At 46.1% G+C, this 22,839-nt stretch overlaps 1 protein-coding gene across 28 annotated transcripts in view; it reads right to left on the reverse strand.

The window, feature by feature from the left end:
* Nucleotides 1-22,839, reverse strand: part of Map4k4 (mitogen-activated protein kinase kinase kinase kinase 4) — a 144,624-nt gene that overhangs the window by 74,331 nt on the left and 47,454 nt on the right. For all 28 annotated transcript variants that reach the window (XM_051152725.1, XM_051152716.1, XM_051152718.1 and 25 more), the window contains exon 3: nt 5,800-5,856. In XM_051152725.1, coding sequence (XP_051008682.1) covers nt 5,800-5,856 — 57 coding nt within the window. The remainder of the gene's footprint in view (nt 1-5,799; nt 5,857-22,839) is intronic.

The following is a 22,839-nucleotide window of genomic DNA, read 5'->3' on the forward strand; positions in this document are numbered from 1 at the left end:
ACCTGCTGACCTTGCTTTTGTAGCCTCATGTTCTAATATAACATTGTAAGGAGAACAGGAAAATGAAAAGATAGATTTAAAAACACAATTTTAGTTCTACAAAATATGTTAAGTAATTTGTATTTACTTGGAAAAATAAAATAAAGTTGAACTAAAATGTGTCAACATCCAAGCTGAATGTGAAGCACTAACGATTTCAAGGCACACCCTGTCACAGCATGGTGCTTTTGCTTTTAATGAAGAATAAATGTTTCTGCAGCATAATTAACCATTCTAATTCACCACAGAACCAAATACACACTAAGAGCACCATGTGGCGCCTTAAAAACATCTTCAGCAAAACGGTGTTTTAGAGGCTCAGTAGTTATGGGCATTGGTTGCTTTTTCAGAGCAGCTGGGTTCAATTCCCAGTACCCATGGGGCAGTTTACCACCACCTGGAACTCCAGGGATCCAAGGCTCTCTTCTGGCAGTCATTGGCCATGACTGTGGTGCACAGACATTGTACGCAGGAAAAACAGCCATACATATAATATACAAAGATAAAATAATTTTTTAAATGGTATTTTAATATAATTAAAGAAAACAAAGAAGCAAAGAAACACAGCTTATCCAGTAAAATGCACTAAACTCGGTGCTTTAGCCCTGGTAAAGAGCCTAGAAAGCAGGGCTACATCTCATTCTGAGCTGCAGACCTGAGCTTCATCTTTTTAATCTCGAGCACTATTCTAAGGAATCTTGTAAGAATGACTGCCTCCAGGAAAAAGCTAGGACACGACCACAAACTAATGAAGCCAGCTTCTATGAGGCTCACAATGTGAATTCAACTTGGAACATGCTTATGGGCTTCAGTGTCTATCTACAGGTGAAAGACTAAGCGGTTTCATTAGTCCCATGACAGTCTTTGTCTTCTAAACAAAGTCCAGCCTACTCGACTTGGGGCAATCCCCTTGCCTCTAAGATGTTGGGACTACAGGCATGCTCACTCTTTCAAACCACTAATGCTTTCTTTTCTTGGACATGAAATCTAAGCATGAAGGTATAAAGGATGTATCATGTTATTATGGTTGCTACATTTCTAATTCATTACAATATCTACAACTAGGAAAGAAGGATATGAAAGAAGATTAATTTTCTTGGCCACAGAGGCCAATTACTTGTATACAAATAATTATAATGCCAACACTTGCACTCGTGAAATGTCTCTCATAGGCTCATGTGTTTGAAATCGTGGCCCCAGTGTATGGGCGCTATTTGAGAAGATTGCGAGCCTTTAGTAGGCAGAGCCTTGTGGGAGAAAGTAGGTAAATGGGGTGAGCCTTGTGCTGGGTTGTGCCCACTGTGGGCAGCACCATTCCCTGTGCTGGGTCCTCCCCACTGTGGGCAGCACCATTCCCTGTGCTGGGTCCTGCCCACTGTGGGCAGCACCATTCCCTGCGCTGAGTCCTCCCCACTGTGGGCAGCACCATTCTCTGTGCTGGAGTTCTGAATTACACAGAGGAGAAAGTGAGTGAACACAAGACTGCATGGTTCCTGTGTCCTCTCTTCAGACATGTGTGACTAGCCACTGGAAGCTGTTTTGTTTCTACGCCATGGGCTGTGGTAAGAAGTGTGAGTCACAATAAACGTCTCCTCCCTAGGCTGACATCTATCACTAAGACAGTGACTTATTAACAAAGATATTTTATTGATTGCCAATTCCTAAGTTAAAATCAGTTAACCCACCACCTGAAACACATTCTATTACTACATAAAACAATTTTTTGTTGTTATTACTACTTCAAAACAAAAAGTGCAGTCATTACCAATTTAGTCACTTTTCAACACACCAGGTGCCGTTGTGTATTATTATAATACCAGCTACTCAGAAGACTGAGGCAGAAGGATTGCTGCAACCAAGAACTTGAGACCAACACAGACAATATAGCAAGCTCTCATCTCAGAACTCACTCTCTCTCTCTCTCTCTCTCTCTCTCTCTCTCTCTCTCTCTCTCTCTCTCTCTCTCTCTCTCTCTCTCTCTCCCTCCTCCTCCTCCTCCCCTCCCTCCCTCACACACACACACAGAGGCATTAATACTTTGACAAAAAAGTATGACTGCTAAGTATTTTCAACAGCACACAGACAAAATCTTAGCAACTGTCTAATCAAACTAACTGATACACACTGTTCTCTCTTTCTGTGAGAGAATGGATGTTTCTATGGACGGTGGTAGATCACGCCTTTAACCCCAGCACTCGGGGAGGCAGAGGCAGGAGGATCTTGGCGAATTTGAGGCTAGCCTGGTCTACAGTGTGAGTTCCAGGACAGAGCTACACAGAGAAGCCCTGTCGGGGTGGAGAGGGCCATATGTTTATACCAGAAATCGGGGCTAAAGACAAACTTTGCACAATTTGTGAACCCCAAGTTAACAATCACTGACCTAACTAATTCACCTTTAAGTAACAAAACTTTATAGACTATTAACCAAAAGCAAATGGTCACTCAAATCTACACAGCCCTTGTGTAAACACAAGACACAAAATAAAATGAGACTGTTAAGAACTTAAACTACCAGGGCCGGGGATAAGAGCTCTATGGTAAATAAGCCCTGGATAAAATAGCAAGTGCTCTTCCAAACACTACAATACCAGGTGGGCATGTGCTCAGCTGGTTCCCAATGGCCTGCCTTGGTACGAAGGGATGCAGCAGACATGGGGTAGCTGTCTAGCCTACCCAGTAGATTCAAGCCTGAAGTCCCAGGGAGGGCTTTACCTGATACGAGCACTCAGCTGCCTTCCTGGCTTCTGGTACCTGCTTTAGCCATGAGGCTATGCTCTGCAGGACACTGCCATAGCCATCTCAGGAAACTGAGTGACAGCTGCATGGGACATCTCTACACACTTTCCAAAAAATCCCTCTCAATCTAAAACTATTGTACAACAGAGAAAACACACACACACACACACTAAAGATCTACTTACTGTGCTACTATCAGGTAGTTTAAAAAACCTGTAACGTGCTCTTTAATCCTTCTCCAAACCCACCAAATAAAAGACAGCTTCCGTCAGAAGAGGCCTTCCACACTCAGTTCTTAAGAGATCTGTAAAGAAGCACCTCCCTTACCAGCCCCTTCACTTCCTCCGGAGTCCTACGTCAAAGCAGCGCAGAGAACATGAACTCATGGTAGGTTGTGGCCAAGTTCTTCACATACCCAAGTACACTGGGTAAGGTAGGCCCACATTTTCCCACTCATTGTAGCTAGCTGCAGCTGGATTAGTTCAGGGCTGCCAACGAGAAAGCCATGCCTTGGTCTTTCCACCCACGCTGTCCCTGCCCTCTGAGCCTGCTAATAGTCTCAGGTCTGTGATGTTCCCAGGAATTAACTTGTGCAGGTTTGTTCCTGAGATAAACTAGAGTGGAAAGCAGACAGAACCTTACTCTTATCAAGAGAACTCCTCCAACGAAAGCTCCCCACCTCCCCACCCCACCCCCCACCCTCGCTGGAGCTGAAATCTGCAGCATCAGCAGCACAACCTTTCCTATCTGCCACCCAGGCCCCAGCCAGGATAAGGCCTATAAGTTCAGGTGCAAAGCCCAGAAGCCCTTGGGGTTCAGGGCAGGCAAGGACACGCTTTCCATGCCATCCGCTGTACATGGTCTAAGCCCCAGGCTACAGAAGAGGTCATTACAAGAAAGGAACATGTAAGAAACATTACTGAGGAGCTAATATACTCAGCGGGTGACCGAAGGTTGATTCTTTTCAAGGCTTAGCGTCTGGTTTTCACTTCACTGGAATACATGAGCGTGTGTTCATTATTGCTAACACAGCCCTAAAAATACTTATGCCGTGCGTCTGCCCATTGCTGCCTTCTTTTCAGGCAAGTGTACACTTGGTGTGAGGTCAGTGGTACAGCACTTACCTAGCTAGAACACACAAGGGCCTCATTAACCCCCAACAGAGAAGCTAACAATAGCCACACAAAACCATGTAGTACGGGTGTAAGTGTGCGTGTACTTTAAAGCTGCTCTCATGAGGCGTGAGTGAAAAAGAAATGTGAAAGGTACACAGTGGCTTCTGGGCTTCTTCCTCACAGGCTGTCTCTGGTGACTGCGCTGCACATTTATAAGCAGACTCGGCCTTAGAGAAGGAGATCTCAGACTTGAAGCCCATCTGAGGCTGCTCAGGAAATATGGCACTGAAAGAACCCAACCTCTGAGCTTATAGGGTGCGGTGTGTGTGTGTGTGTGTGTGTGTGTGTGTGTGTGTGTGTGTGTGTGAGAGAGAGGGGGGGGGGGTGTCTCCTTATATAGGCCTTGCTGTCCTTGGAGGATACTACATACATTGACCTCAAACTCAGAGACCTGCCTGCCTCTGCTTCCTGAGCGCCAGGATTAAAGGATGCGCCCCTGTCTGGGACCAAGGCCTACATTTAGAGTGGTATCCACAATTCTAACAATAAACCAGTCAGCAAGTATGTTTATATGTTTTACATGTTGTAAAATCTCTGGGCTCTGGTGATACCATCTCCCAAAACAGCAACAAGACTCACTGGGGAAGAAATGTGGACTTCATCGAGAAGGTGCCACTGCCTGGCCCAGTCTGAGAGCACGTTATAAATACCTACTATATTAAATTATAATAAATTAGAATGTGCTACTTTTTCATTGCTCTTTAAAAATGTTCAGCTGAGGCAGGCAGTGGTGGTACAGGCATCTAATCCCAGCACTCAGGAGGCAGAGACAGGAAGACCTCTTGAGTTCAAGGCCAGCCTGGTCTACAAAGTAAGTTCCAGTATAGCCAGAGATACACAAAGAAACCTGTCTCGAAAAACGTAAAAACAAACAAATAAATAAATGAGTGGGACTGTTTAGCTGAAAAGCATCTAGTTTTCCACTGAGCTTTATGCCAAGATATGATCCTACATACAAACGAACCATCCATGGCTAATCTTTTGGGTATTCAACCAAACACACTTTGCTCTTAACAGTCTGTAGCTAGCCTCTCTGACAGAAGCCATGGCAGCCACCTCATAAAATGCCACATCTTCAAATATTTCTGTCAAGATTCAGCAGGTTAGGGTTTGATGTGAAGGCATTGCAAACGCCTAAGACTGCTGCTGAGCTCTTCCTAAAAGTCTGTGCCTGCTGACTCTCATTCAACACTGACTAAAGGCAGTAAGTGCAGGAAATAAAACATTACAGCTCAAAACGAAGTAGATCCAGCTCTTTATGGCCTACTAAAGGTGTGCCCACACAGGCATACCCCGAGTGTGCACATGAGTGTGTGCACTTGCTTTTTTTTTTTTTAAGCTCAGTTCTTTCCCCTCACTGACTATTTAAAGAGCTACCTTTTGCCAGCAATCTACTCAGCATTCTAACAGATGTTTCTGTCTTCCAACCTCTGGGAACTTGGCTGGATGTTTTCTTCTCCCAATATGAAAAAATAAAAACTAACAGCCCAGGTTAGGCCTAACACCCTAAGGAAAGCTTTCCCTTCGGTCTCTAGCCACGTGCCCTCCATGACTCCTCCTCCAATCTCTTGTCTTCTAGTACTGAAGATGTTTCCAGTTACAGTCCATTTTGTGGCCAAAGACGACATCGCTCAAATAAAGGGAAGGTATTTTGGGTTGGTTGTTTTTAAAAAAAAAAAAAAATTAAGCAAATGCTTCCAATTCAGTTATTTGGGACCATCTGCAACAAGTCACCAGGCCAAATGCTGTGGGAGAGCTATGTGCTTCTAAGGCTCTTGTACTAACTAGGTAGTGCAGGGGTACCATTAAAGTTACAACCTCTTCATAAGCATGTGTGAGCCAACCTTACCTCGGTGACATCCATAACCTTGATGGCCGCCAGCTGACCTGTTTTAACATGTCGACCCTGAAGAAACAGAAAAGGAAGATTGGTTAGCGCCCACATTCACGACAGTCCCTCAGGTGGGGTGCTGCAGTTTCTAACACGGGGTCTCCCTATGGTTCTTCTGTTATTGATAGAGTAACTGTGCTTACCAATAGAACTACAGACTTGTGAAAACAAGACGGCATAGCAAATGGTTACAGATAAAATAGCAACTTTTTCTCTCACAGGGTCATTACTGCCAAGGCACCCAAATGACCTTTGTGTCAAATGTGTGTGTATAGATGTGTGCCTCTGCGTTTGTGTATGTACAGTACATGCGTGCAGGAGCCTACGGAGGCAGAATAGGCCACTGGATCCCCCCGGAACTGGAGTTACAGGGTTCTGAACCACTATGGCGGTGCTGGTGACCAGGAAGTCATCTCTCCATTCCTCCTTCAACTTAAGTAATGCACTTGTCAGGTTCACCAATATTTCTTAAATGCCCCCCTAAAAAGATATTTACATTATGCCATAAGTGGGTAATTGCCTTTTCCTAGTGGGCTCCCAATAGCTACTATTTGATTTCATTACAATTTATGAAAACCTTCCTACAGCCTCAAGACTCAATGTCAGAAGTACGGACACTACGACCCAGAGTAAGGGAAATGTAAAAAAAGATTCTGGGCAGGCAAGACAACTTCGTTAGAACTGTAATCTCTCATCGGGGAGCTAAAACTGTGTAGCTCGTTCTGTATTACTCTATTTTAAAAGGGGAAACCCCTGGTATCTTCTCCTCTCACACTGACTGGGAGGGGCGTGGTCGTAGGCCTACTCTCTGAAGCAATACCTTGCTAGTGTGTCTCAGGGCAGTAACTAGGAGCCATCTAGCTATCTTGAACACGAGCTATTTTAAAACCCAGGTTTTTTTTTTTTTTAATGCCCCTTCTGCAACAAAGCAAGACAGAAAGAGCATCCTCACATTTTTCAAAATCCTGTCTCTCATCTCAAGACAGAAAGAGTGAATTTATAACATGAAACCCACGGACAACTCTCCATTTACTCACAGAATTCTGTGCAGGAACTCAACTTACAAGGACAAGGCAGTTCCTGAAAACAGCACGACTCGACAGCTAGTAACTACTTGACATCTAATTAACTAACTAGCATACTTAGCAGCAGTACTGGAAACAAGCTTTAGTCTGCTGTGTCTTGGGCTCCATGTAGGATTGGGCACAGCAGTGGTATACTTCATAGAACTGTGGATACAATAATCAAGATGCAACAGTGTGTGACATTTGTGCAGTGGCCAAATATAACCCCAGAATATGTGAGTCTGTCCCATCTAGCAGTAACAGCATCAAGGAGCTCCCATGGCTAGGACTGTACAGTCGCATGACTAGGACAGCGCAATCACAAAGCCAAATCATGCTTTTCTTGAACTCAAGACGCGTGCACTTTGGCCACAGTGGAGCCTTACCCTCTGACATGGCCATGTAAGGGCACAATGTCACACAGTCCTTTAGCCTTCTGGCCTTTCTACAGTGGCTATTTCCAAACCGCTACGGCAAATTTCTCATGGCGAGAAGGAAAATGATGGGAGGAAACAGCACAGGGTTGTTCCGGCTTTTCTTCTGTTTGAGAAGATAGGTGTGCTGGGCTGCACTAGCTCAGGAAAAACAGAGAGAGGGCAGGGCTTCTTCAGATGTGTGCGTTAGGCCACTTTCAAATACAGATCTAGAAAACCCATGCATCTGTCAGCATGTTCTGCAGAGACTTACAGCATGGCATCTTTCTTTACTCCAAATAAGGTTAAGTAAGTCACACATACTCTATTGGTGCCACTGCTCTTTTTATTTTAATTTTAGGAAAATGACTGTTTCTTTTTTTAAGGGAAAAAACAACCCCACCTAGGTTTGGTAGAGGTATAAGCTAAGGGAAATGGCCTATTTTTCAACTCTCTGTTTCTGTCTGACCAAGTCAAAATTGCCACCTTGCACTAGCAAATGTGCAATACATCACACATGTTCCAAGAAAAATCACACTATACATTAAGACTCAGGGTAGTGTGGCAGCCTGTCTCTGCCTTTAGTGAAGTCTACCTCTGGCCCACAGAAAAGACAAGAGGAAATAACGTCCCTTTTAACTCCCAGTGAGGAGAGATGCAATGGCTCTGTTTCCCCAATCACCTTCGAGCATCAAGCACTAGGGAACTGACCATGTTGCGCAGTCTTTGCCTAGAGCACTCACACCTTTTTCAGACACCCGGGGACTCGCTGTGTGCACTCCCAGGAACTCCTCCAGGCCTCTTCCACACTAACAGGAACTTGGCAGATATGCGAAGGAACCCAGGAAGCTAAAGACAGAGCTTACAACTCCAGCCCTCAGGGTCGGTCCCAACGCTGTCGCGTGCGACCTTCTCCAAGGCTTTGGGTTTTCTGAGACCCAAGCATAACCTCAAAGTCCTCCTCAGTCTCCCAAGCTCTAGGCTTACACACGCCCAGCTCCATCACCAAATGCTGCGTCGATACACGCCTGATGGCTGGCGCACTGCAGCACTGTTTCTGCTCACAGGTCCCTCACTCTAAAGCCCGCCCCTCTTTAAAGCTTTTGTGTCTTTCGGCATCTTCCAACCTAAAAATAGATGCAATAGTGGAGAAGGTTTTTATTTGCTTTATGAAACTAAGTAAGCAGATGCTTAACTTGGGAAAAACAAATCATTTTTTAACCTCAACAGCAGACGGCCCACAGCCCTGTGGTCCTGGAACAGCAGAGCACAGAAACCAGCACAGCCTTGCTCTGAGGACACCTGGTGAACAGGTGTGCCCCCGCAAACTCCTGTACTCCTCACAGCACACAAGTATCAGTGACCTCATTTCATAAATCAGGAAAATTAAACCTTAGAGATGATTACACTGACCAGCTCAGGTTGACGCTTAGACCTACTCCCCTGACCAGGTGTGTACTGTAAGGCAGACACATCTTCACTAATCAAATTAAATAGAAATTTCAACCATATATTATTCTATAGGTATTGGTAGTGATTTATAACCAAATATGGCAACATAATAACCAACAAGGAACACATATTGTCATTCCCTGGCCTGGGCCTCTTAGAGCAAAGAACACCCTTAGTGAACATAAGGTTTGAGGAGGGCCCACGAGTCTCTGAACCTGGTAATGAGCTTTTGTTTATTCCATAATTATCTTATTATCCATTTTCTTTTAATAAATATTGAAGAACAGAATGCTTCCTCTCAAGTAAGTCTACCAAGTTTAATCCAAAACTGCACAACATGTCTCAGGGAGATGGTAAAATGTTTGCATGTGCTCATGTACATACGTGTGTGTGTGTGCATGCGCGTGCGCGCACACACACACACACTGTGGAGAAGTACTGTATTTACCCTATAAGAGAAGCACTAGTTGTACTCTATAAAGGGTAGTTTTTAGGCAATAATCACCTGAAGACAGTCAATCAAACGGGAGGACACTGGTCCCTCAGAATTGGAGCTGCATACAATCGTTCCCACATCCCCAAACAGGCATACAGGTGTACAGAGGTACAGGCATACACACAGGCATGTACGCAGGCATACATTCGGACATGCAGGCATGCAGGTGGCCACTGGCCAGCAGAAAACGGGAGAGCACAATGGTTTACCTAGGATGGAAATCCTGTCACAAACCGCACAGCCTCTCTGCAGACAAGTGGGCAGGAACGGTTTGTCACTCAGCACCAACCAAGAGAGAGAGAAGCTCTCCCACAAAGTCCGGAAGAGACTTCTTCATCGTGGAGGGGGGCAGGGGTGGGTTCTGGCTGAGTCAATCACATTCAACTGTAAGCTGTTTCACAGACCTTTGTTCCTAGACATTTCTGTGATGTTTTCTTGGTTTGGAAAAGTGAATTTGGATTTAAGATGCGCACTGGGGGTTGACAGGTGAGCCGGTGTCTAAGAGCACTTGGAATACAAGCATAGAGAACTCTGTCTGCATGCCCAGTCCTCACATAAGGCTAGATGGAGTGAGTCTGCAATCCTAGTATTCCCATGGAGAGGAGGGCAGTGCCAGGAGAAGCCATGGAAGTTCGTGGGTCAGCTAGCCTAGCTCACACAACAGCAATCGACAAGAGAACCCGTGTCTCACGGTAACAGACGAGTCAACAACACCCAAGACAAATGCACCCACATTCACACGTAAATATGAGCATGCACACACATATACAGACAATTTTATTTAAATAAAGTTTAATGGAAGGGTCTAACAAGGTGGCTCAGTGCTGGTCAAGAGTGTGCACTGCCCTTCCAGAGAAACTGAGTCTGATTCCCAGCACCTGTTCCAGAACGCTCCACCGCCTGGAGTTCCAGCTCCAGGGGATACAACATGCTCTGCCAGCCATGGCAGGCACCTGTGCACAGGTGGCATGAATGCATGCATGCAAGTACATGTATGCGTGCATGTGCGCACATGTGCCCATGCACATATACACAACCCCTTTTTAAAAGAAGAAAAAAAATCTACCTAAGGTAGAGATGTTAAGCTTCATGCTCAATAAAAAAAACACAGAAATGTTGTCCCTGTTCCCACAGAATGTGTATGCTTCTACCTCAGACCCAACGTGAGTACTAACGAGCACAAAACAAGATCCATGACATCCTAAAGCAGAGTCTGGTGGCTTCTCATGCACCCTAACTTGGAGAACGACTTCTTTTGAATACTACTGAGAGTGGGACAAACAGTCCTTCCCAGTAAAGAGCACAGCAATGGTTACTCAACACCCAACGGTCAGCCCTGAAAATGTACATACAAGTAGCATCGTCTGTACAGTTATATTTAGAAAAAATGTATATCACCTGATATATATATCAGCAACTAATAAAAACAAAAGCCATGAACTTGAAAGGGGGGGTATATGCGAGGGTTTGGAGGGAGGAAAACGGTAGGAAGAAATGTTAATGTAATCTCAAAAAATATTTTTTAAAGTAACTCACCCATCCCTTACACACAGACATATGAGAAAGGAGAGTCACACCACCACAGTGTCTTGTCTCCTCTAGACCACCAAGAGGTCAGTGTGAAAATTCCAAGGCCCTCCTTGCTGAGTTCCCTTTCTAAAGTGCCTATGAAGCATGCATGATTCTATGTTGAACAGCACGAGTTCAGCAGTAGGCAGTCTAATGACCCCACCCACCCCCCTAAAGGCAGAGAGGATGACCACCATCCATCTACCCATCCTAAAGGCTGAGAGGATGACCACCATCCACCCATCCATACATCCCAAAGGCTGAGAGGATGACCACTAGCCACCCGCCCATACATCCCAAAGGCTGAGAGGATGACCACCATCCATCCACCCACCCATCCCAAAGGCTGAGAGGATGGCCACCATACATCCACCCATTCCAAAGGCAGAAAGGATGACCATCATCCATCTACCCATCCCAAAGGCAGAGAGGATGACCACCACCATCCACCCACCCATCCCAAAGGCTGAGAGGATGACCACCACCATCCACCCACCCATCCCAAAGGCTAAGAGGATGACCACCACCCATCCACCCATCCATCCCAAAGGCAGAGAGGATGACCACCGTCCATCCACCCATCCATCCCAAAGGCAGAGAGGATGACCCCCACCCATCTACCAATCCATCCCAAAGGCATAGAGACCAGTTTAACTGTTTCTGCACTGTCAACCTCAAACCACAATCTTCACTTATGAGTAGACTTTTCCAGGAAATACTCTCCAGCAGGGACAGGGTATATGGCAGCCACACAGCACTCCATGAGCCATCTAGGGTATGGAAGCAGGTTGCCAGCTTAGGAGAAACAGTTGAGAAAATAGCTGCATGTTGTAAATGCCCCTCTGCAGGAGACTAGGAACAAGGTAGCAGGAGCCCTGGCATCCGCTGGCCTCCAGCGTGTGGCTGACAGGCAAGCTCACACCTTGCATCCTCCTCCTTCTTACTCCGTCAACACTTGCTCGCTGCTTCTCCATCTCCCAGGATGAGCAGGTAGACAACGGAAGCACAAGAGTCTGCATTACAGGACCAGTCACAACATGTGTCTTAATAAAGCAAAGAATATTACTCTCAAGAGTTTAAGGTTAAAAATCTCAACATTGAATCACGCTTTCCTTAGGGAGAAGCTACTTATCTGATATAACACTATGCACACCGACGATAAAGAGTGAAAAGCAAGGGCTGGAGAGATGGCTCAGAGGTTAAGAGCACAAGCTGTTCTTCCAAAGGTCCTGAGTTCAGATCCCAGCAACCACATGGTGGCTTACAACCATCTATAATGAGATCTTGTTCCCCCTTCTGGCATGCAGGTGTACATATGGGCAGAATATTGTATAAATAATAAATGAATAAATAAATAAATATATCTTTAAAATTATTAAAAAAAAAAAAAAAGAGTGAAAAGCAAAAACCGGCAATGGGATGGATGCCTTGTGACACGCCCCTCTCCAATCAGTAAGTCCTCATCTTACATTAGCAAAGAACAAAAAGTAAATGCATTATGTATCATGTTTTCTTAGGGAAGCCAATCTGGACGAGACACTTTCTAAGCCTTGAATTCTGGAGTGCCATAAAATTGCTTTTCCTAATGGCCCAGGGAAATTATTATGAACACTGAGTACTGCCCAGTCCTTGTAATTAGATCGCTTCGGAAAATTATTACACCCAGTAATACAAAGGGTCTAGTCACCTGCGCTCTACAGACTTGTTCTGTCATTTAGAAATTGTCTCAAAACGCAGCTTCTTAAACTGTGGGTTCAGGCCCACAAAGGGAACATAAGTTGAATGTGGAGTCATAAAAAGTTGGGCAACGAGAAAGGTTTCTGAATGTGCAAAGAGAAAAGCTAATTTGAAACCCAACACTGGGCTCCAAGGTGCTTCTGGCATCATTAGGACACCCTACGGCCTGGGCTCTGGACACACAGCAGGAGCAACTGCACACCTGCGCCTGACGCCATACAACACTCTTCTCGGGCGTGACTGTTCGCTGCCGCCAGTGAACTGCAGTGTTCTCACGGTCAACACAGGGTTCTCTGCTCTTGCAGAAGTGGAGACTGTAAACACTTGAGTATCGGATGAATGCATGTTTGGACTGTTTCATTAAAACATTTGTTTTAGGGACTAGAGCAGTGGAAATTTCTGACTGTGGACAGCTATGGCTACATGTATCACCACAGTACAATCAATCACCTTTCCCGGCACTCACTAGAAAATCCCAAATGGCTGTCAATCTGGCATTTGTAGTTTGAAATAGCAAAGAACATTTACTAGCTTGAAAAGTTCTCTATTCTTTGCTACATGCAAACTTGTGTATAAAGTTACTCTGTATCTTTCCCACTAAGAAATATACACTCACAAATAAGTAACTAGTCTGTCTGTTCATGCCTCACCTCAACCTCCTATCCACCCTGAAGCGTTAGGAATGACTACTGGAGCCAGGTGGGAGCGGCAAGCCTTTAGTCCAGCGCCCATGAGGCACAGGGTGGCTTGGTCTACATGGCAAGTTCCAGCTCTGTACAGTGAGTCTGAAGTTAGGAAGACAGGAGATAGCACAGTAGGTAAGGAGTTCAGATCCTCAACACCCATGTCAAAAAATGGCCATGACCATGTGTACCCATGCCAAACACTAGTAGTAAAGGCAGAGACAGATGACCCAAGAGCCTCCCTTCCCAGTCAGGCTAGCCAATCAGAAAGCCCCAAAGTCAGTGGGATCCCGTTTTCAAAACTAAATAAACAAAAGAGATGTGCTGAGGACGGTATTGAACACTGACCTGACCTCTGACCTCCAAGAGGACACATACAAGTACCAACTACCACCACCTACCTGTGAATTTTAATTAAAAACCATTTATCAAGAAGAAAAAGAAGAAGAAGGGGGAGGGGGAGAAGAAGAGAAGGAGACCAAATAGAATTGTAGCATCTTCTCCGCACGCAAGAAGTGACCCTGTAACATACTCCATTGTGAAATTACACCACAGCATGTCTGCAACCCTAGGACAGCAGTTCAAACATCAGGAAAGCACTGAGGGTAAGCAGCTCCCATTGGCTTAGGGAGGAGCGTCAGCACTACAGACACTACCAAAAGACAGAGAGGATTCTGGTTCCATTCTGGGCCACCGATCTGCCCACGGATTTCTACTTAAGACAAACCTAACCTTCAATTAAGGTTTGCGAACTGTTGCTTCTCTAGACAGCACTGCCCCTGAGCCTAGCTAAAGGGACACTGCTTATGGAGTCAGACTATGAGCACTCCAGTGAACCAAGGGGCAAAAGGAGAAAAAGACCAGTTTAAAAAGAAACCATCACCTGTCCAGGGCCACACACCCCTGTTGTTCCTTATAGACAAGGCCAATTCTCCCATGTCCTTGCCCTCATACACACCACACTACAATACGCAGGAAAGTTCTGGAATTCATATTTATATAAAACCTACAGGTGGATGGCTACAACCTTAACCCAACCTTTAAAAAGTAAGAACTATACAAATTAATGAGTGAAAAAACAGAGACCCTATTCACCATTTAAATTTTGAAACAAATAATGTGATAAAACAAAAACCAGGGTCTGGAGAGATGGCTCAGGTTAAGAGCACTGTCTCTTCTTCCAGGGGTCTGAGTTCAATTCCCAGCAAACACATGGTGGCTCTTCACCATCTATCCTGAGAATCTGTTGCCTTCTGCTGGCCTGCAGGTGTACATGCAGGAAGAATACTGTATAAATAATAAATAAATAAATCTTAATTTAAATTAAAAAAATAGCCGGGCGTGGTGGTGCATGCCTTTAATCCCAGCACTCAGGAGGCAGAGGCAGGTGGACCGCTGTGAGTTCCAGGCCAGCCTGGTCTACAAAGTGAGTCTAGGACAGCCAAGGCTACACAGAAAAACACTGTCTCAAAAAAACAAAAACAAAGAGATTTTAAAAACAAAAAACAAAAACAAAGAAAACAGCTAGAGAGGCCCAGGCTGCCTCTGGAGAAGACCTGTGGAGCTGTCTGTAACCTGTGATCCCTGGGGTGCCCCAAGAGCACTCAGGATTAGCTCCCAGGAGAGGGGGTGTGCTTCCCAGAAGCACAGCTCTCTGAACACTCAAGCCTCAAAGAACACAGGGAAGGCTTTAGGGTAATGGATCTATTCTAGATTCAACAATCCATGCATGTGTTAAAAACTCCATTCAGACTTGTGCATACAAAGAAAATTGGGGGCACTTTTACTTGACAATACTTTTTTATATATAAAGTAATTGAACTAAAGTAGTGATGACTCAAAAACCAGGGGGTGTCTGAGCACTTGGTTCTCTTTTCCTGTTTTCTCAATGAGGCCCCTCGAGACAGACAGACAGACAAACACATCCGCTCAGAGATTGTGTTTCTTGGCATCGTCTTCCTTCCCTTACCCCCTTGCCTTCCCTTTTCCTACTCTTTTCACAATGACGCTCAAGAAATTCAAATTTTAAAGTACCTGGTGATTCAGGATGTTCAGATGGAAAAATGTCAAAACGCAGACAGGCAGAATGCCTACCCTGGTGCTCAAGGAAGCACCTGGGCAGGCCCCGAAATGCACACAAAACATGGCATGGGGTATCTGTAACCATCCACAGACACTGCCCTACACCACCACGAATCTGCACTATGCTCTTCTGAAACCAATACAAAGCAATCAGCTTTATCCATCAGCCAAAACAAAGTGGTAGCAGCAAGACCTCGTCGGCACCCACCCTCCCTGGACATCTACCCCTCAAAGCGCAGAGGAAGACTAATGCCTGCTGCAACTTTCCCTTTTCCTCCTTCTTGAACGGAAACATCAAATAATTTCATTCAGGTGTCTGGAAAGTAAGTCACAATTGTCCTCAAATTAGGAGGAACAAAGTTTGTGTGAAAATAAATTTTTTCAATAGTTTGGCTCTATTTAACTGGTAGGTATGTTCCTAATTTGATACTTTAAAAGATTTTTTGCAAAATTCATTAAATGTCACCAAATAATACTGAATACTCCCTTTCAGTGCATGAATCCCAACTTCATAAACCAAGTTTAAAATGACTAAGTCTGAACCAGGCGTGGTGGCGCACACTTTTAATCCCAGCACTTGAGAGGCAGAGGCAGGTGGATCACTGTGAGTTCCAGTGACAGGCAGGGCTCCACAGAGAAACCCTGTCTCGGAGGGGAAAAAAAAAGATGACTGAATCTGGAGAGACAGTTTGGCCTTCCAGGGAGCAAATCACAAAGAGTGGTTCTGCCTTGGCTGTCCCGTGGCCTAAACACCAATCACAAGTCGGTGAGCCTCCAGCACTCCTCACCAGGGGCCATGCCTGACCATGTGGTCAGTGTCCTTTCAGTGCGCCCTGACAAAAAAAGTTGAGGGTACAGACAGTGGGGTCTGCTGAAGGCCGCACTATGCTTAGAAAGAGCTAAGAAGGCTGAGAGGAGGCCTGCTGACCTCAGTGGGTCACCCCAGGACCAGTAGTGACTCCTGAGCCCTGCCTCTGTGTGCAGGGCCTGGAGCCTCCCACTACAACCCCTTCGACTTTCCAGATGTCAGTCATGTGAGTGAGAAATGAACTGGGAAAACAGCATGATGAACTACGTGTGCAATCTACAGTCGGCTGGATCCAGTCACAACTTCATTCCCCTGGTGACAGCAATCTGAGCTCCGATGACTGACTGCTGCAAAGACGCAGGCCCAAGAAGCCCTCATTAGTGTTCCAGGTTCAGGGTGAGAGACAGCGAGGGGGAAATACGTCAAACCCTCTTCTAAAGAAACAAGGCGAGGAGGAAGATAAGCTGTGCTAATCACATTGTTTGTATTGCCACAACTTTATACAGTAATATTCTGTAAAAATTCAAAATGAGCCAGGCATGGCGGTGCGTGTCTATAATCTCAGCGCTTGGGAGACTAGCCTAACAGAAGGATGGTGAGTCCAAGCCAAGCCGCTCAGATACAGGAATGCTGCCTCAAAGTGAGTGAGCGTGCGTGTAAGATTCATTACGATACTGAGCGGCTAGTGTGATTATCGTTAAGTCAGCTTAAGTAACTGTAGTAATAAGGCACATGTCAAGGGGAAAGTATACAAATAAGTAACTATTATAAAAAATTTAAGAAAATCTGTGTTCCAATTAGTTATTAAAAAAAAAAAAGTTCAGAAATAACTGCACCACTTTATATTACGGCCCCACACTCACAAGGCAGTACTACTAATGAGAGGGCAGGCAGGAAAACAGTGCCAGCAGCATGCGACACAGCCCACTCTAGCCTGGTTGTTGGCAGACCAGGCTGGCACAGCAACCTTTAAAAGAGATCTCGTACCTAAGTAAAGGCTAAGGCGACCTGCCGTACACCCCATCCCAGTGCCAGTTAGAAGGGGCAAGAGGCTGGCTGCCCCAGCCAGCAGCTAGAAAAATCTCAACACCAAAAGCTGTGGCCTGGAGGAAAACAGGGGCAGGTGCACCACCAAAGGTATCACAGGCTCACACCGGGAGAAGCATCAAAACTGTGCTTTCCAAAACCCGAGGAGGATTAAACAATAAGGCTATTTTGGAGATTACAGACCATGGCGCAACCAAGGCACCAAACCAAGCTGTCTAGCCAAGGAAAGGAGCCTTTACAGTCAAGGGCTCCTTCTGAAAATTAACTGCAAACTAGAGACTGGGAAGACCACACTGAAGGAAGTGATAAACGGCTATAATTCTGAATGGGGGGGGGAGAGAAGATGGGGGGAGGAATCTAATAAAAACCAGGTTGGTTATAGGTCAACAAGCCACTGGTCACCTTCCTCACCAGGCCAGACCATGTGCCCATTGCTCCCAGTGTCACTAGGAACACGGCTCCCAAGTGGACAGAGCTGCCCGACTATGCAAGCACAGCTTAGAAACACTTCCCTACCACAGGAAACACAGGAAAATGAGAACAAAGACGCCAACGCTGGGGAGAAGCCAGGACAACACAACCAACAGTTAAACTTTTGAAGAAAACTCTGAAATTGGGGGGGGGGGGGAAGGGGGTGCTCAATTATGAGAGGGTACTCACCTGACAACTGAGGAAATGGAGACTTAAGGTCTATTCCTTCCACACCAGCTAAATAATCTCACATGTGTGGGTGTGTTCGCTATGGGGAAGACATCTAAAGAGACCAAGGCACGGCTCATTACCTGAGAGCGAGGAGCTGCTCCAGGCTCCAGAACCTTCTACCACACAGTTAAGACATTTGTGTTCTTGCTTATCTTGGAAAAAGTAGACTACTCAGCTGACTGAGGACTGCTGAAAGCAGTGTCACCCTTTCCACGGAGTCTGCGTGGCCACTGCCACCCCCCTTCCCCGCCGCCGGCCCTACCCAAATTCAAAAAGAAGAGATTTTTTTTTTTAATTTTTTTTCTTTAAATAAAAGAAAAATCAGTCAAATCTATTTTTCCAAGTCAAATTCTTACAGCACAGAGACCAGACAGCAGCTTTTGTTCAGTTTACTGAAGAGAGAGAGCCAGAGACAGTCAAATGAGAGGATGGTGCATGGAGCATGGAAACACAGAAGAGTCTGTGAGCCTGGGCCACAGAATAAACCATGTAATGGCAACAAGGCTTGGTGGGTTTTGGTTGTTTTGTTTTGATTTTTAAATTAAGTTAAAAAGTTAAGGGGGGGGCGGCAATATGACAAGGAATTCCCTCAAAGAGATCGGTGAGTCTATAAATACAGTCTGTAAAGTAGCTGTTTCAGAACTGAAAACACCAGTTTGTCAACTTTAAATAGTTAAAACAAAGAAAAGTAGAAGTCATGGCCCTGTGTGTGAAGGCTGCCTGATTGTGCTGTGGCCCTGTGTGTGTGTGAAGGCTGCCTGACTGTGCCGTGGCCCTGTGTGTGTGTGTGTGTGTGTGTGTGTGTGTGTGTGTGTGTGAGTGAGAAGGCTGCCTGACTGTGTCCTACCTAGATTAAACAGCTGCTAGCATTGGTATCATTGGTCCACTTCTAGTAAGACAGACTACTGCCCTGAACCACTTCAAAACAGAGGCATCAAGACCAACTCTTCCACACAATGGCGGAGCACTGCACAGCCATTTCCACAGTCCCTTACCACAGCTCAGAAGGCAATGAATGACCCACGTTTCCGCCAACTGCTCTACGCTCGCTCGCTCGCTGTACTTGAGCCTGTTCCTAAGCCACCTTTCTCACTTACACTTCTGGCTCGATGTCGCTGTGAGTGTGAAATTCCCACTTCTCCACACATACACCTTAGCATGTGCAGGAATATTTGCTGGCCGGCTGGTGGCATTATCTGGAAGGTTATAGACTGCTGGACAAGCACTTCATTAAAGGTAAACCTAGCAGTTTTATGGCCAGGCCTCACTTTCTTCCCAGGTTCTGCTTGCTGACTAGAAACAGTGTAAGCAGCCAGCTCACTCCCCTGCCTCCACACACTACCTACCACAGGCCTTCTCAAGCTGTAAGCCAAGATAAACATTTCCTTGTTGGTCACATAAGTGGTCAGAACAAGAAAAGAAACTAATACAGCGGACCAGCTTCTTTATAGAAAGTCACATGTTTTGAATTTATCTGACTACTCCCTTGTGTTACCTCTGTTAATAAATGTCAGCCAGAAACTTACAGTCAGATTCTGATCAACACTGTTAATTTAGCCACCAAAAACCCTAGGAAAACTATGATCAACAAACAGCACAAAACCACACAAGAGTCCATACACAGTATCCTGTCAGCTGACTTGGCTGTGATTTGTACAGGCATAAGCTAACAAATGGGGTGGCTTGTGCTCTTTTCAAAATGGTTCCCCCATGAACCAACTCCCACCAGCAGCTCTGAGAACAGGGGCCTCATCCACTTGTTGAAGGAAGAGGCAAGGGCATGTGCAAAGGAGCTGCGCTTCTGGGCTTCTGGGCCTCGCTGACCTGTCTCTGGAGCTGGGCTGAGGTAAGAGGATTCAGGCTCCCAGCATGGGGTCTCAGTCCAAGGCAGGTGCCTAAGAATGCTGCTTGGGTACTGTCTCTATAGGGCTCTGCCCTCTCCTCCTCACTCCAGCTGCCTGTCAAATGATGGTCACCTGTCACCTTTCCATACATGGTAGCTACTCAGCTTTACCACCAAACGTATTAAATGTCAGCCCCTACCCATCCAAAGCAACTGCTGGGACACAGCATAAAGAGAGCACTGCTTCCCACAGTCCCGATGACAGCAGGAGGAGGGCCAGGCACTGCGTGTCCAGGAGGAGGAAATCTGTATTAAGTCCGAGAACCTCTCAGCCCTCTTCCAGCCCCAGAGAGACAACAGTGCAGCTTTGTGTACCACATGCTTTTGGGGGGGTAGGGGGAGTGGGGGGAATGGGAGGCTGTCTCCACGCAATTTAGAATGAAGAAATTATGTTTCTTGCCAGACTTTTGTTGAAGGGCTCCCATTTAGATGGCTGTGCCCTGAATGCTCTCTCCCTGCGCCACTTCAGCTGTGTCACCTCTACAAGAGCTGACAACTCAGCAGATGGTATCAAAAGTACTTCTGTACTCAGAGCTGAACGAGAGAGCCGAGGGCCTGGCCAGACAGAGCCTCTATTCACAAGTGCCTCCTTTGAAAACTCCTCTAAGTATTCAAGTCAAGGCAGGGGAAAGCTTCACTGCCCGGGAGTGGAGGGGAGGGCAGGGGAGGGGAGGGCAGGGGAGGGGAGGGCAGGGGAGGGGAGGGCAGGGGAGGGGAGGGCAGGGCAGGGGAGGGGAGGGCAGGGGAGGGGAGCGCAGGGGAGGGGAGGGCAGGGGAGGGGAGGAGATGCCGTCGAATGTGCTACCTGTGCCAGCCACAGATGACTTGCCAAGGTGGAGCCTGGGTAAACTAAGCCCCCATCAAGCCGTGACACTCATCATATCACATAGTTAAAGTTCCTTCTAGACCCTTAAGATGAGGCAGCTCTGAATGGGAAATGTTAAAGCCATCCCCGGGGTGTTAGCATCACCATCTCCAGCGTGTATAGTTACAGGTTCACTTCCCATCACACACTTTCTAACCCTGAAAATGACTGTGCTTGGCACTGGCTCCTGGTCCTATTTTTCCAGCCAAGAAACCAACTAAAAGAGGCTAAATTGCCTAATCCTATAGACCTGTTGAGGCACGGTCCAGGAGTTCACCAAGGTAATCTCCCACCCAGGCTCACTGCTTTCCAACTGGGACTGCCCAGAGTCTGGCTGTGCTAATTCCAAAGCCACGGTGAGTCAACTCAGTGCAGACAGCAGATGTGGCACCTACAGAACCGCCAGACACACGGCAGGGCACATGGCAGGGCTGTGTAAGCACCATCTCATGGCACTGTAAGAGCCACGCCTCCACGTCTACATAATCAGAGAAAACAAACCCCTAAAGTCTTCATTAGCATAACCTTACGATTGAATGCTTCATTTACACCAAAACAAAAGAGCAATGCTGCTCCAGCAGAACCTTTACAGTGTTTACTGTGTGTGTGTGTGTGTGTGTGTGTGTGTGTGTGTGTGTGTGTGTGTGTGCGCGCAAAGCACAAAAGCTGCTTTAAAACTGCCTGAGCATTTGCTTCCAGAAGACTCAGGAATTCCAAAGATAAAATCAATTCGTTCTTTGAGCCCTGCATGCCTGGGAGATGTATCGAAGCCAAGCCAGCACTCAGGGTAGAGGTAGAAAGAGCAAGAGTTCGAGGCCAGACTCAGCTAGACTGTGAGTCTGAGGCGGCCTGGGTCCACAACAAAAGACTCTTTCGGTTCATCTAGCTGGGGACTCAGTCTTAAGCCAGATTTCCCTTTAAACTATAGTTTTCTGATCACACTTTGCCTCTGCCTCCCTGTCACTTCAGCACATTAGTTTATCCAGCTGATGTGCTGTTGCCTGATTATGTCTGGGACTTTGCTCAAGGTGCTACAGAGTATGAGAACACGGAACATTTTAAAGCTTAAGTGAAACAGAGCCCATCTTTAAAAGAAGAAAGGAGGGTGGAGTTAGTGAGACCGCTGGGTTACATGGCCCCTCCCTCTCTCACCAACAGCTCCCTTCCTCTCCGTCCTCTTAGGAAATCCACAAACTTGAAGGAAATACCAAAGAGGTAGTGTTACGCAACCGCCTCCAAAAAAGAAAAAGGAACAACTAAGAGCTCTTTCTAGGAGAAAAGTGTCCAAGGAAACCAAAGGCAGCCAATTCTGTTCACACAGAGATGTTTAATGTGGGTGAGTGGGGCCTTTTCAGGCCCCAACACTGAAGTAAGACGCGAAATAAAGCAGGAGCCCTCCTTCCGGCAGGAGTCCCCCAAAGAGACTGACTTCTGTTTAAGTGCAGGAAACAAGCCGGCGAGGTGTGCAGTGACGCCTCTGTCCTGCCACTGGCTGAAGAACTCAAGCCTTTCCCCCTTTCTTCAGAGCAGCAGTTTCTTCAGATGAGAAAGAGCATCTGAAGCCAACTATAGAATCATCAGGACTAAGGACACCAAGGAAAAGGTGGGTGGCCAGCCTGCCACCTGGCAGAGCCGACTAAGTGACATGGCACCCTCAAGCCCTCTATACCGTTCCCTTTCCAAAAAGGATGTGAGACCGCGCTGTCACCACAACTGCAGCACACAAAATCTCCAGTTCACCACCGTCCAGGACAATGAGGTCTATGCTGAAAGCCACTGTTACATGACAGACCATCTTTAGAAAGTTTTCTTTTCCCATCAGAACACTATTACTACTCCTGTACATCTGATTTACTGAGTAAAAAATTCTGGAATGAGTTTACACCTTGATTTTTATCATTTGCAAACAACAGAATATTATGCTATAGATTTCATCTACTCAGTACAGGGTTTATTATTTGCTAGAATGGGCTCTCAATAATCATACAGGGATAGACATAGAAACACAGTTTATATGCAATATTTCTGAAACTTGTAACAGTACTCTAGAGTTGCCAAGAGAGCATGCTCTAAAAGTAGATGATGATGATGCCAAAGGCACTTGTCAAACAATAATCACTGTGTTGTTTCTTCCTCCTCCTCCTCCTCCCTGCCTCCTCCTCGTCCTCCCTGCCTCC

Source organism: Acomys russatus, chromosome 11 (genome assembly GCF_903995435.1).
Source record: "Acomys russatus chromosome 11, mAcoRus1.1, whole genome shotgun sequence".
Lineage (NCBI taxonomy): Eukaryota > Metazoa > Chordata > Mammalia > Rodentia > Muridae > Acomys > Acomys russatus.